Source organism: Siniperca chuatsi, linkage group LG12 (assembly GCF_020085105.1).
Source record: "Siniperca chuatsi isolate FFG_IHB_CAS linkage group LG12, ASM2008510v1, whole genome shotgun sequence".
NCBI lineage: Eukaryota > Metazoa > Chordata > Actinopteri > Centrarchiformes > Sinipercidae > Siniperca > Siniperca chuatsi.
This window is the reverse complement of record NC_058053.1, coordinates 20,043,429-20,058,707: the sequence shown is the minus strand read 5'-3', so window position 1 is coordinate 20,058,707 and position 15,279 is coordinate 20,043,429. Positions and strand designations below refer to the sequence as shown.

At 41.1% G+C, this 15,279-nt stretch overlaps 1 protein-coding gene across 14 annotated transcripts in view; it reads left to right on the top strand.

Moving 5' to 3' along the window:
• Positions 1-14,961, top strand: part of lmo7a (LIM domain 7a) — a 49,104-nt gene extending 34,143 nt beyond the window's left edge. For 4 of the 14 annotated variants that reach the window (XM_044216476.1, XM_044216474.1, XM_044216480.1 and 1 more), the window contains 19 exons: positions 4-679; positions 1,227-1,490; positions 1,949-2,063; positions 3,607-3,768; positions 4,648-4,832; positions 4,947-5,010; positions 5,348-5,404; positions 6,690-6,715; positions 7,122-7,229; positions 8,505-8,591; positions 9,078-9,433; positions 9,687-9,743; positions 11,033-11,088; positions 11,241-11,399; positions 11,791-11,977; positions 12,265-12,594; positions 13,453-13,561; positions 14,051-14,153; positions 14,237-14,961. In XM_044216476.1, the coding sequence (XP_044072411.1) occupies positions 4-679; positions 1,227-1,490; positions 1,949-2,063; positions 3,607-3,768; positions 4,648-4,832; positions 4,947-5,010; positions 5,348-5,404; positions 6,690-6,715; positions 7,122-7,229; positions 8,505-8,591; positions 9,078-9,433; positions 9,687-9,743; positions 11,033-11,088; positions 11,241-11,399; positions 11,791-11,977; positions 12,265-12,594; positions 13,453-13,561; positions 14,051-14,153; positions 14,237-14,259 (3,124 nt within the window). In that variant the 3' untranslated portion in view covers positions 14,260-14,961. Of the gene's footprint in view, positions 1-3; positions 680-1,226; positions 1,491-1,948; positions 2,064-3,606; positions 3,769-4,647; positions 4,833-4,946; positions 5,011-5,347; positions 5,405-6,689; positions 6,716-7,121; positions 7,230-8,504; positions 8,592-9,077; positions 9,434-9,686; positions 9,744-11,032; positions 11,089-11,240; positions 11,400-11,790; positions 11,978-12,264; positions 12,595-13,432; positions 13,562-13,943; positions 14,154-14,236 lie in introns of those variants that run through there. The other 10 variants (XM_044216483.1, XR_006380107.1, XM_044216486.1 and 7 more) reach the window with 10 other exon arrangements.
• Positions 14,962-15,279: the final 318 nt, after the last annotated feature.

Sequence of the window (15,279 nt, the reverse complement as noted above, 5' to 3'; positions counted from 1 at the left end):
CAGAGAAAATAAAGTAAAGAACAGCGTTGGTGGTCGTCTCGGATCTCTCTCTTACCTGGACGACGGTGAGGACGTATTTGAGAAACCTGTCATTTTCCCACGTACCCAAACCCTTCCTACCAGGAGCTACACTATTGACACCCCTTACTATTCCTTTGAATGCCCTCTGAAAGAGGACAAACCCCCCGCTGCTTCCCCAGCTACTGGCAGGGCTGCTTCCCCTCCCACCTCACAGGAAGTTGACATTGTGGACCATCCTGCAGGCAGCGACGCCACAACCGCCATCACTCCCACCAGCCGCAGATCTTTCCACAGATCCCAGTCTCCAGCAGCTGCACCTTCACAGAGGAGTCCAGTCTTAGAACACACTAGCACTGTCAAGACAGAGAAGACCACAACCATTGTCCCCTCTTCTAGCTCCATGCAAAAGGTGCCCGAGCCAAGGCGCCCATTGTCGGGCACACAGACTGAGGTGGGGGCCCCCTCCTCTGGTTCTCTGTACAAACAACAACCACAGCTCAGCTCAATGGAACCCAAGCCTCCCGGGGTGTCTCAGGTTTCCACCTCCCTCCCCAGGAGCTACCAGAGATCGGATAGCGCACGTCTAACCTCAGTTGTCACGCCAAGGCCCTTCGGGACCCAGTCGTCCCGCCTCACCTCACTTCCCAGAGCCTTTACAGTGAGTACTAGATCATTCTACAACTAAATACAAACTACTAGTGCAGCACAAGGGGCTGGAGGACATCTAGAGGGCAGGAGGAGACAGTGTTCGTTGGGCAGTAAGAAATCTTTGTCTTGTTGGTCAGGTACAGTGTTAATAGTTTTGAGTACATCAATGTTACCCAAGAGTCTGATCTGATTACTGTGTGAATAATGGATGAAGCTACTGTTTTTATAATGCTAACTCAACTACAAGGGCTGCTATTTTCAGCCTCCCTCATCAGCAATCATTACTGTTATAGTAAATGAAAGAAAATACATTTTGTTTAATCAGATCAGTTAGTGACTGTCAGGTGAAGAATGTGAAGACTCTTGAAACAGTTTCACAGTCACTTAAAGAGTTGACATGTTCCCTAGCTGATTTCCCCCCATTCTAAGGTCTTTTACAGATTTAAATTGATTATTTTGTAATCAACAGCCCTGTGTTATTCAAGTTCAATTTACGTTATCTTATTCTTAAGACTCAATCTCTGCATTTCTTGAAAATCTGCATTCGTCCCGTACAGACGGACGACTCTCACAAGCGTGTCAATGGCGGCGTCGATGCTTCTAAGAAGTCGTCTGTGCCGAGCCGCTATCACCAGTTTATGACCTCTGAGGACGAGACTCACTCTCAGTCCAGCTCGGCCCGCAGCAGTGAAGAAGAGGAGGAGGAAGAAGACGAGACCACAGCAAAGAGCATCACTTCCATTCAGAGTGTTTCACCTGTCGCTCCTCAGGTCAAGAGCGAAGCCCCAGTCATTCCTGCCCCAGCCAAAGAAACCAGCCAGGTACTCAAGTTACCTACTGTTGACTGAACAGATCAGCTTGTATATTTAAGGCATTGAAAAATAATGAATGTGTTTGTTACACAAATCATATTAAATACTGACAATATGAACAGTCAGTGAATGTATTTGTAGCTTTGTGGTAAATAATTAGTGAACCCAAATGTGTCATTAAATCAGATTTTTGCTTCAACCTCTTTTCTTATGTAAAAGTTGCCTAAAAATGTGTGCTGTACTGCAGGAATTAAAGAATAGCAACAGGTTGGAATTTAATCAACAGCCATAAATGATTAATACAAGGCTTTCTTGCCAAAGCAGGCCTGCGTACACACAGGCACACAACCTGACATGCTGATCCAGAGCGATGGAAAGTCAGGACCACATTTCTGCACTTAAAGCTGTTTTGTGTATGTGAATAGTTGTTGTTCATCTCTATTCCCGTGTTGGTGTTTGTTTTCTAGGAGAACCAATGCGAGATGCGGATCAGCCTGAACCAGAAGCCCAACAGCAGCAGAGACTTTGGCTTCCAGGCGTCCTGGGACTCGACAGGAGCTCGCGTCACGTCCATCCAGCCAGGTAACAGCAGAGACAGTTGAGAAAAATACCTTCAATGGGATTTGAATTGTATGGGTAGAGCTTTATTCACCTTCCAAATATACTGTGTGCTGGTCAGCCAAACTGGCAACCTTAAACTCCAACATTCTCAGTGGTTAAACCAGTGGAAAAAGATCACTTAGTCATATTTTCACTAAAGCTGACTGACGTATTCACAGATATAGTACAGTGGTATGGATACAGTATGTAATGGAAACCAGTGCTGTTATATTTTACAGCCTTGCACTGCTGGTTAGTCGTCAGCAAGGTTTCGAGTCCATTGCAGTGGCGATGCCAGACCTATGTAGGGCAGCATCTATCTGGGTCAGATCTGCTGGGTCTGAGCCTCTCTTTCTACTGAGATTTTCCCACTTTCACAGTGTCTCGTGAAATTTACTAAGGTTTCACACACACCCCACATCAATACATGAACTCTAGCTTTGTCACACCAGTTTCCTAAAGTTTACTTAAGCATAACTTTGTCCGCTATAGTCGTTGTATGTATCGTGTCAACCTTATCAAATCACCCATTGTGTTATGTATATTTTCTTTATTTATAAGGACAACACACATTAATCAACGTTTCTGTAAATGTGTCAGTGTTAGCCAGCTGGCTAATTTTCAACTGCAGTCCCTCGAGAGATGTTCTAAAACCAGTGAAGTGACAGGTTAAGAAAAATAACCGTAAGACAGTTAGATGCCCAAATGACAACAAAAGCAACAAAATCAGCATGCATAGGCCATATCATGCAAAGCAGCAGGAAGAAGCAAATGCAACAGTTCAATGACCATATTCAGCACGCACTATGCAAAGCAGTATAGAGCAACAGAACCTTTTGCACACATCAGCCATGCAGAGCAATGAGTAATAGTAATTATATCTTAATAGGATGTTAATAGAAATAGTTTAAAAGTTGGTAAAATGGTTATATCGCACGTTAAACATGAACAGTAAGCCATGCAGCACAAAATCATAATCAAAATTGTATACCACATTGTTAATAAAAGAAATATAGTAAATATGTAATATATGTCCTGTCTTGTTTCACTTGGTGGTAGTGAAAAGAAAAGAAGTTTGTGACTCTTAGTAGCTTACATTTCTATCTAAAATAATCCAAATGAAAAACTGCTTTTATAAAAGAGTAACGTGCAAGTAAAAATGTCATTGTCAAAAAGCTCAAAATAATCACTTTGCTCTAGGTTTTTTCATCAAAATTCTTGTTGTATTATTGTAATATGATTCTTTTACATCAGTGAATGAAGATTCTCATGTCAAGCCACAGATATAGAATTGAATTGTCTAACTGTGAATGTTATATGTGGAGGATTATACTGGTGAGAATAAAAACTGTATTAGAAGTCAGTCCTACATGTTCTCATAATTTCTTGTAAATTCAATTTCAGTGAAATTACAACAACCACTGTTTCATGCAAGAATAATGGCTCTTATGATAACCAACCAGGCCACTGCAGTGGTAGAATTTGGTAGTTTCTTTGCTGCTAATGACGTTTTTGTCTCGTGCAGGCAGCTCGGCAGAGATGTGCCAGCTTCAGGCCGGAGACGAGGTGCTGACAGTGAACGGGCACCAGGTGGCAGAAATGAGCTACACAGACTGGAAGTCCTGCATGGAGGAGTCTCTGCAGGAGGGCAGTCTGGTCATGGATATACGCCGTCATGGCAAGAACAGTGAGTGATCTGAGTGTGTATGTGTGTTTCATGTGTGTGTGTTTGCTTGCGTGAGATTGAATTGAACCACTTAAAGGGTTGCATTCCTGAACTGACAGTGCTGCTTATGCTGCTTGCGTTGCTAAACAGTTTTGACACTTTAAATTGGTCCGTAAACTATTGTGAAATCATCCATGAATGATCTCATGACAGCTGGTGAAGGACCTGTAATTTTTTTTCTCATCTGACAAGGGAAGACTATTATTGTGTTCACCTCAGTGGTTTTTATTTCTTTCTGTGTGCGTTTTTCTCGTCTTGTCTTTTCCATATTCTTCTCTTTCTCCTTTTATTCCTACTGGTTGTTTCTTCTTTTTTGCTGCCTTCTCTGTCTCATCAGCATTCCTCTCTGTATCCATGCGTGTTTTCCTTGTGGAGAACTAACCCAGCTCAGGTCCAGCTCAGGTTCCTGGTCCTCTGAGTGTGCTGTTTTCACAGTGTTAGTATAACAGGCTTACTTATTCCAAATACGTCAGTGTCATCTTACAAAAATAATAAACCACCCAGAGTAGCTCACTTGAACTAACACTACTTGTTGAAATAGTTTAGTGAAGGCCAGTGGTTGTGAGCCTGTTACAAACACTGTGTGGTTTTATGAAAGCTTTAATAGGCTGCATGGCTGGGGAAGGTGGTTTCTCTGTCACACCCTGCTGCTCTCTATAACACCATAACAGCAACCTTGTCGCCTGCTTTATAGTGTTCTTATGTAAATAGGCAATTCTGTGTCAAATGTTGGGTTTCACATATACAGAACCAATACTACATACACACAGGCACAGAAAACATGTGGTTTTATGTGCAAACACACATCCCATTTTTTGCCATTGCGTTGTCTGCATGCAGACTGGGACAGAGATCAACCTTCCCTGCTATTTAAAAGCCATAAGACCATCAATCTGACCAGTACGGATCATCTGATACTTCTAGGTTCCCCTGACACAAAGACTGTCAACTCCAACCTGGATATCACCTCATGCATTTCCATGGAAATGCTGCCGTCCAAAGAGGCCCCCGCCCTCCCAGCCGTTGTAAGTTACCCAGAATCACTCAGGTTGACTCAGGTTTGATCAAGTTTTATTCCTGGTTTGTTTCTGTCCGAGCGCCTCTTTAATTAGCGTGCGCCCTGCCATGTCTCCCTGCAGGATGCGGCTTCAAACGGAGTTAATGGAGGTTTTCGTGAGGAGTCAGTGACCATGAGGAACAAAGGTAAAGAGCAGAGCACACAATCAGAAAGGTTATGAAATTGATCCTGCCGATTATTTCTGTACTGATTACAAAAACACACCAGTAGGGGGTGTCATTTTGTGGACTTAGTTTACTTTGCAAACACTGGACTATTGTAGATAATATTAATGGACATTAACTGTATATAAAAAAGTTATGTAACAAACCATAATCTGAAATGTAGCATTATGATACATCTTAAGCAGCATGTACTGTATGTGTTATTCATATATTAGTAATATAAGGTGGTACATTCCCTGGTGAAACTTGTTTCTCTCTGCTGTGCCTCACTGTATCCTGTTTTCCATCTCTCATGTAGAGTCAGAACCCATATCTATGAAAAACTTAAAACGGAGGTCAGAGTTTTTTGAAAAAGGTAAAAAAAAAAAAAAAAAAAAAAAAAAAAAACTGACCGAATCGGGGCTCTTAATAATAATGACTTCTGTGTAATCTGATGGCTGGGTTCTCTGTGCTTTTGTGTCACTGAATTCCTCAGATTCCCAAGGACTTTTTGCATGTTTCTTTTTAGTCACAGCTTCATGTTCAATTGATAAGTAACCTATTATCAACTGATTATGAGCTGTCAGGATTAAAATAGATTTCTCTATTACTCTGTTTTGGGGCTATTCCATTTGTTTATTTATTTTTTTGACAGCTTAACCCTTGTGCTGTGCCCCCTCCCTCCTTCAGGTGGCTCAGGGCCCAGTGTCAGTGCGCTGGTCTACCTCTGTGGTAAACAGGGTTGAGTGTGCAGTGACCTCCTCACCTTCGCTTGGTACACCCTGGGAGACTGACATGCTTTTCAAACCAAGGGAGTCTAGTGATATTTTGTGGCAAATTAAGGGAATTGTCTCTTCACAAACAAAACAAACTTTGTTTAGCTTTATTATTTTTAAGATGAAGGGAGAAAAATCATCCGTTCATTATCACAAGATTTCACAACTTATTGTTTTTGTAGTGAAGAAGAGACCCCATAAAATACAATAAAATGAAAAGAACATATAAAACTGTCTGTGTATAAAAGCAACATATTCAGCTCCAAAGGCTGGACAGCATGTCAGACACTACGCCAGCGTACCAACCACAAATACAAATCTTTGAATCCTGTTGTGTTTGTGGTATTTTTTTGAATGGTGTCCATGTTTAACACATGGTTACACTTTTAGCTTTGCTGCGCATGAAGTTAAAAGCATTCCTGTTGCTCTCTTGGCATGCATGTATTGAACCGTATTTCAGCCTTTCAGACTGGCTGCATTGTACTTGTGTGCATCTTATGCATGCTGCTGATATGTGTGTTTTTCTTTATTTGTTTGATCTTGTTGTCTTCACAATCAGTTTATTGATTTTCCTATTCAGAACTTTTGGGCTTGCATCCGATGTAAATGTCAAGTGGGTGATATTGAATTGAGAGAATTAATAAATCCTAGTAGGTGAAATTTGACCTTTGTTGCTCAAGGCTTGTTGAAAACACCAGTTACTGTTGTGGTTTTAAACCCATTTTTAATGATGAATTGGTACTTGACTTAAAATTCAAGTTGAAACTTTAATAAGCCTGTCAACTTTGTGTTGCTACAGTTTATGTCCTCGAGGTTAACTTCTATTCTATTGCTCTGCCTGTGCATGCCCAAAATATTGACTGGATGATTTTCTTTCCTTTCAAGGAGGATTGGAGTCTGCAATGCCAGATGTGAGTAGTATTATCAGTGCATAAAGGGTATTTTTGTCTCTGTTGTGTTTGCTCTTATAGGATGACAACATCTTTGAAAGCAGATACCACAGTTATTACAGTACAAAGCCCAGATCCATTATCAAGAATCTCACAAGGACTGCATTGCTAGTTTACTTTATACAGTATGCTGGTTCAGAGTTACTCCCAAAATGGAAATGGACAGAGGCATATTTGCAGTTTCGAGCTTTACTTTAAAACCGTCATCAGGAGCACCTAGCGGTGTTAGGAAACAACAGCTAGTAAACACTGGGCGTGCCAGCTGATTTCTCACTTGCATCAATTAGTTTGATGATGTCACATGCCACAATCTGCTAGATTGAATGTACAAGCAGTTATACTGTATGTCTTTCTTCTCTGTCTGCAGATACCTGTTCCTTCAATCACTCTGTCTTCCAGTCGCTGGTCTTGGGACCCAGAAGAGGAGCGCAGAAGACAAGAAAAATGGCAGAAGGAACAGGAGCGCCTCCTACAGGTACATAAAGGCGTACTCGCGTAGCAGTGATGTATATTACAATATGCAGAGTTGCCAGTTTTTCTGGTGTTGATTCTGTAGTTTGTGGTGCTGTTAAATTGTGTTGTGTTATACTGACTGAAAGTTGAAGTTTCGCTGTTACAGCAACAATTCAGATAAATTACAAAACAATGCAATAAGGCCACTCAAGGAGGTAGATAAGAAAACAAAATACTATTAAAGCCATAAAAACTGATTAAAAAATAGAATTAAAAATAGAATAAAAAGTCAGAGAATATAAACTCTTTTTAATGTATTTATCCCGAGGGAAATTGTTGTGCAGCAGTTGCAAAACAAAGGAAAGAGTGCAAATATAAAATATAAATAAACATGCAAGTATTGATGCAATGCACTTAATGTAATGTGTATGTTTTTGCATTTGTTTTATATTATGTGCATCTGTGTGAGCCATGTCAAAGACGAATTTCCATTTCCTTGCGTTTTACAATAAAGACTTTCTGATTCTGATAAAGACTAGGACCATATACTAATTTGTACTGAATATACACAATATTCTAATATGTGGCCTGCACTCATTGATAGAAACAAGGTGGACAAAATATAAGAAACACCTCTCAGTATAATGCATTACAATTCAATAGCACCAAAAACACCCACCAAAATGACCATGAAGTTTAATCAACACCTCTCTAAATCAGTTTAAACAAAAACTGAAAAATATAACCTTCATGAGAAGAGCATTTATTGAAGGGCTGTTGTATTAGACTGCATTAGATTTAGCCAGGTGTACCTAACAAACTGGCAACTGACTGTATAGTCGATTAATAAAGCTGAAAATACCAAATGAAGCAACCTCACAATCCATTTGATCTAAAATACCCATCTGGAAGTATCTGTTGTGTGTCCCATCTGACAATGAGACGAGGCTTAGAGCTTGAAATGACAGGTTAGGAAGTCCTCACATTCAGTGTACACTGCTCCTAATAGGCTCAAAACAAAAACTTTACAGAGCGCTCTGGCAACTGAAAGTAAAGCATCTGTCGAATATCCAACTTAAATGTAGTAGAATCCTGTCAAAACATTTTTCTGAGGGTCTATTTCTGGATGGAGATCAAAGGTGTCCAAGCAGAGCACTGATGTAGCCGGGAAGGCTTGTTACTCCTCCAGTCTTCCCTGTTGGATACACAGCCTGGTTTTATGATGTGCCAGGGAGACTTTGTCTGTGCAACTGTGTCAATGCATGTCATTAAATGTTTTCCCTGTTTTTCTGCCCAGGAGAAATATAAACGTGACCAGGAGAAACTGCAGGAGGAGTGGCTAAAGGCTCAGCAGGATATTGCCAAGAGCGTAGACCAACAAGAGGTAACAAAAGTATTTTAATTTGTAGAAATTATGGGCTAATACTTGAAACAGCTGGAGAGCATTAAAAGGTGGCAGTAAGTTCTGGCCCATAGCACTAAATTATCTAAATGTATCCAAAGAGCTTTGATAGTGAAATTGCTATAATTATGCAGCAGTGACGTGGCCAGGCACTGGTATTTCTGGCTTTTGAAAAGCAGGTCTATTTCACATAAGAGACAGTGAATGAGAGCAGAACAATGTCTAGTCGTGGATAATCACACAGCACACACAACCTGTGTGGCTATGCTTACTCTTTCCAGCTCATAGGTTTGCAACAGAAACTCCCCTTCGAATGGAGTTTCAAAACACTGGTCTGATTGCTGGGAGAAGACATAAGTTTCTCCACTGTTGTTGCGGTCCCTCCTGGAGGTTAATAAAGGTTTAGAGTACTTAATGCCATCATGTGTCAAATGCTTCCTCTTTTCTGTCCTTCCTTCTCTCTGGCAGCCTGAGATCCTGGAGGTGGACAGCCACAGCGTCAGCGCACACTCTCCCCTCTCTCCCATCAACCAGCCCACCTCTCCTCTGTGGATAGAGGAAGAGAGAAAGAAGAAGGAGGAGCTGGAGCACCAGAGGCAGGCAGAGGAGAGGAGGAAGAGGGAAGAGGAGGAGCGGGAGCTACAGCGTCTCCAGGAGGAGAGAAAGAGGAAAGAAAGGCAGGAGGAAGAGGAGAGGAAGAAGAGGGAGGAGGAAGAGCTGAGATGGCAGAGGAGGAGAGAGGAGGAGAAGGAGGAGGAGAGGAGGCGGCAGGAAGCTGCAGAGCAGCAGCGCAGAGAGCGGGAGGGAGCCTTCGAGCAGCAGTGGTCAGTAGAGACACTGCTCCTCCTACTATCCTGTACTATCCTCACACTTTACTCCCATGTCCTCCTCATCTGTCCATCATGTTGATAATAACTTAAATGTACTAGAATAACACATTGAAGTGTAAAACATAACCTGTTTTATTGTCTGTGCATTAACATAAGTGCAACTAATGTGTTTGCATGTGCTTTGTCCTCCACCTTTGTGTTGTAACCCCTCATCCCACCTCTCTCTACACACTAACCATCACAAAAGGGCTGGTGGCTCCCATGTCTTTACCAATGTCCAGTCTCCACTGTCCTTTACCGACAGGTTAGTACAGGAGGGATTGTGTATGCTTTTGTCAAACTGCATCTGCATCTGTTTCTTTCTGTATTGAGCTAATCAGCTATTGGCACTAATACAATATGTTCTTACATCACATAATTTTATGCAGTACATGTTTTCTTCATACCCTATTTTGATTGATTATTGGCAACACTTCATTTCAGGTCCCCCGGTTTAGCATTTTTAAGCAGTATAGTATGTAAACAATTAATAAATGGTTTATAACACACTATAATGTAGTTGTTACCAGATATACAGTAAGTCTTTATTAATGTATTTGCCAACAACTATAACTCCTCCTGTGGGCACCCATAAGTGGAGGCTGCTGTATAAACAAATAATGAATGACAATATAGTAAAACACAGTTGTAATAATATGTCTTCATAGGAGAAGTTCTAATTACTGACAAATACTGCACTTTAATAAGCACTTAGAAATGTCCTTATATCTGCTTACAACTACATTATAGTGTGTTATGAACCATAAATGTTTCTATACTACTTATAAATGCTAAATAGGGGGACTGTATTTTGTGTTGTATTTGTAATTAACTCCTAAATTAATAAATGTTGCTTTCACGTTAGCTTCCCCACGTTTTTAGCTTTTAGTTTTCAGCTCCAAGTTCACCTTTTCTGAGTCCTTTATACAATTCTCATTCTTCAACCAGGAGTCATCTTGGCAACACAATTTGTTCTTGCCTGAATTGTACCAAAATAAGCATATAATCCTGCCAAACACCAACACCAGTTTCTAACAAACAAGAACAATTTGTCACTCATGTTTTAACCGAACCTGAAAACATATACACGAGGTAACATTACAGTAGATACATAATGTAGTTTATTTATTCATGTCTGTCTTTGAAGCTCTTTTGTTATATTTTCAACACATTTCTCAGTACAAAACAAAACTGTCACATCTTCACTGTATAGCTGATGTGTCCAGGTGTTCACTGCATTGTTTCTTGCTGGCTCCATTTGAAGCAAATCATTCCAACAATGTCTCTTTATAGAGAATTCAAGGTCCTGAAATTGGAAGTCCTCCAGCAAGTGCGTTCTCCAGCTGAGATGGGAATTACCTGTGATTGGTCTGCAATCAGCAGTTTCCCATTATAACCATTCAAAAAATATATATAGTTTTTCACTTTGGTATTTGACATATCGAAATACTTGAACACTTGAGAAACAAAATCTGTGGCTTCTATAAAATTAGCTAAGTATGATTACTTTCTTTTTTGATCAGGCTCTAACAGGTATTTTCTTTTGTTTGACAGGATGAAATCTAAATCATCTCCCCAGCTTGATGAAGAGGAAAAACCTCAGTGGAAAGGTCAGTTTTCATGATTTACTGTATTCTCCTTTAGTTAACTTCTACTATAGTTTACCTAAAATGAAAAAAAGCAATGGATTGGATGACTGTTTTATAAATGACTCCATGTACAAATGTTGTTGCACATATATGTGGGCTGTACTCTACTGTAGGTGCGCGTGTGCAGCCGGGGGGCATGGCTCAGTGGCTGCTGGAAGAGCAGTGTAGGAGTGCGCATGACAAAGAAGCCCGGAGTCAGAGGGCTGCATCAGAGCTGGAGATAGAGAGGAGAAACATCCTCAGTGCCATGAGATACAGAGAGCCAGAGAGAGGTGGGCTTGGTCCCTGAACCTCCGCCTTGCCATTCAATCTGAAAACCAGCCAATCTGCACTCATTATATGACCCCTTTTGATCAGCTGATCAGTCTGACCAGCCAAATGTAAATCAATCAAGTTAGCTAACCAGAAAATTACATTCAGCAAAAACAATTTGACAAAAACATTTGATTGCAGTGTGATTTCTCTCTGGTTGATGCATTTTTGCTTCCATAATTAAATTGTACTCAAAACAACGGTGTGATCGAACCAGACTAGGGAAACACCTTATCTACATCAACCAATCTTTTCCAAATTCTCTTCCAGCTGTGATCTATTTTTGACTTCCCAGAAACTTTTCATTTCACATGGCATCATTTTTACTTTATCTCTCCTCTCTGGGTGCAGTGACAGACAGTGGAGTGGGTGAGAAGAAGGGCCAGCAGACCGCGTCGCAGGCAGAGGCTGAGCGGCAGCAGATCCTGAACGAGATGAAGAAGAAGACTCCGCTGCTGACGGACAGCAGCTGGATCCGCCAGCGTGCCTCCAACACCGCCACAACCATCAAGGAGACCGACGTGCCACCCATGCGCAGGTACAGTCTACCCAGCATGTATGAGAGTAAAAAGTCCCCTCTCTGTTGTGTGATGGTGGTGGTCAGCTTTTTTACCCTGACTAATATCCTGTTGACTTATGTTGTGTGCTGAAATTATAACATTTATTAGTCTGGCTACCACTCTGACTTTGCCTTGGCAAATTTGGTTTGACCATTAGTAAATATGCTAACATAAAAACAACTGCCACAGGTACAGATGGTAACCAGACTTTTTAAATGCCTCTCCTAACCTGCTAACGTGAGTGTGGCGCGGGTTGGCTTTGCAGAGGCGAGTCTCTTGACAACTTGGACGCCTCCTACAACTCCTGGCGCTCGTCATGGACACCCAGAAGCAACTCTTATTTCCAAAACTACACTCGGCCTCACTCCGCCCTCTCCGGCACCACTTCCTTTTACGGAGGCAGGTCGGGGGCCCAGCGGCCCCTGGGCTCCTCCACTCTGCCTTCCTCCTACTCCATGAGCTCCCTCCGAGGCGGGGCAGGAACCCCCCCGTTTCCTTGGTCCCAGCAGTCGCCTTCCCCCTCACCCTCCTCACCGTCACCCACCACCTCTCCAGAGCCCACTTCTGAAGCAGGCGCCCCTCAGCAGCGGAGCAGGTAAAATCAATAATGCTGCTTCGCTTAACACCCCCAACAAGCTGCCTCTAACCTCTCACTGGTATACTGGGTCTCATAATCATAGTCCAGGTGGTGTTGTTAAACCATAACTTTGGATGGGGAATGGTGGCAAAGGGCAACTGAACCTAAATTGTTTTCACTTGTTCTACTTTTGAAAGTATTACACTGTTGCATATAAAATTGTTTTATGTGATGTTCACCTTCCATTTCACACCTGAGAGGTTATACTCAGACTATTCTGTTGTTCTCATTTTTCCCTGTTTGATTTCACTTGCACATACAGTATTGTTTTGAGTTTGTGTGTTTCTTTGTTCATGTGTTGTAAAGAAACAGCCTGGCACTGATATTTTAAGAGTTAAGCTAACACTACCCAGTATGTCTGCCAAATTTTATATAAATCATCATTGTTTCCTCATAATTTTATACTTGTCAGGAATAAAATTTAAAAAAAAAACCTTATACATGACACAAAAATGTTAAATTAAAAGACGTTATTGTAGGTCACTGAACAATTCAAAAAATGCAAAAACATCATTGAATGTTTTAATGGCGCTATGGTCATCGAAAAGCTTCTGTTCCATTTTAGCAGGGTATGTGATTGGCCCTCATCCAAAATTAATATTTAACAAAAGCCCAATATTGGCCAGATTTATTAGCAGACAAGTGATTTATCAGTTTAAACCTGTTGTATACCGGTGTAAACATGTGTTTTGTGTTTGTGTGTGTGTGTGTGTGTGTGTGTGTGTGTGTGTGTGTGTGTGTGTGTGTGTGAATACATACATGTGTCATGCATGTGTGCTCAACTCTCAAATCACAGCTGTACGTTCTGTAATCCAGGTCAGTGAGTGGCAAGAAAATCTGTACGTTCTGTGACGCCCCGCTGGGAAAGGGAGCTGCCATGATCATCGAGTCCCTTGGGCTCTGTTATCATTTGGGCTGTTTTAAGGTGAGAGCTGGGCTCCTGTAGGCCCCGGAGCACATCATCAGCACACCCCGGCCGATCCTCAAAAACTAACCTGATCACTCCAGACTCTTTTTCTTTTATTACTAACCTGGTAAATCCTGGTGAATATCAAGGTCCTGATCTCTGTACAGCTGAGCGAAGTTGATTTTCTGTGCCAAAACCTGCAAGCCAAACTAATCAACCCCTCACTTTGTTTCTTTTTACCAACGCTTAACTCTGGTTGTTGATCCTTCCTGGAACTTTGGTCTTCACTTGAGTTTGGTCTCCTGCATCTGAACAGTGATCCATCCTGCCAATCTTTAACATTTTACTCATTTATTCTGTTTCCTTCATTTTTCTCTTTCTATACATACACGCAATCAAGGGGCTTCTGTCCGTCCTCATCCCTCCGCCTCTGGACTTGGACACTTTGTTCTAGCTTTAATTCGGTTGAGTAGCTCTTTAACTCTTCCCTTTCCTAAACTTTCTCAGTGTATCGACTGTAAGTCTGACCTCGGAGGATCAGAAGCCGGGGCTGAAGTCAGAATACGAAACAAACAGCTCTACTGTAACACCTGCTACATGCGATTCAAAAGTGAGTACATCAATCTAATCAGCGTGATGACGTGTTGTTTTCGGCTTTCTTTAAGTGTAATCTTGCTGTTTGTTTTCTTTTAGCTGGCCAGCCAACCACTATGTGATGTGACTGTGCTCCAGCAGATTGATGAAGAGACTACTTGTGACAACAACCCATGAACATTAAAGTGAACATTGAAGCCATTACAAATAGCTGGGACATTTGGTTTGGACATACTTCCATTTATGACTCTAGAAAATCTCAGTTGAGAGAATTATATTTGTGTTTTTTCAGTGTGTAATTGAGAGGGTAAGCTTGCTAAGTAGTTATCTACTTTAACGTGTTTATATCATATCAAGTATTACAGTTGTACAAAGTGTAAGGGTTCTGCATGCACCAGAGTTTTTAAATGTCTTAGCCACAAAACTAGTCAAAACATTAAATTGTCTATAAGATTATTGAGGCAGATCTTTGTAATGACCTTCACTAAGACAGATTTTAGAGATATTAAGAGAGTTTTCAAGGAACCTGCAGGATCGTCTCCTTTATCGTGTTTCTTTTTCTGCTGAGTCTTGTGATATTAACACGTTTGTCGACCAAGCTATTCTTATCATGTCTATGTGCCTTTTCGTTTGTAACAGGGAGAAGTAATTAAGATTATTAGAATTCTTTCAAAATATATTTAAACCCGTCTGGTTCGATAGCACTTCTGGAGTTTTCACTGATAGATGGCGGATTGTACACATAAGCAGGTTTCCGTTTGAAGTATATATCATACTGAATGGCAATGAGGCAAATATTTGTAAATAAAAAGACTAAATGCTCATCTCATGCGTTTTTGTTTACTGTTTTCAACAGTGAAATTGCATAATTCTTTGTAATGATGTTCCAAAATTTGATGCAAAGATTTTCCTGCCTCTGTAATCAGAAATCATTATACTCCTCTTTCTCTGTCTGTCCCTCTCATTCTCTCTTTCTCTGTAGTGCCACAGTCATAATAAAAGGAATTTCAATGAGCTTTTGTGCTAAGGTTCAGAGGACCTGCCTGCTCTGTGTTCTCCAAAGCCAATTTGTCATGCATATTTCATTCCGTGTGCATGCATTACATTTGATTACACTTTGATAAGCTATTTCCTTAATCTAT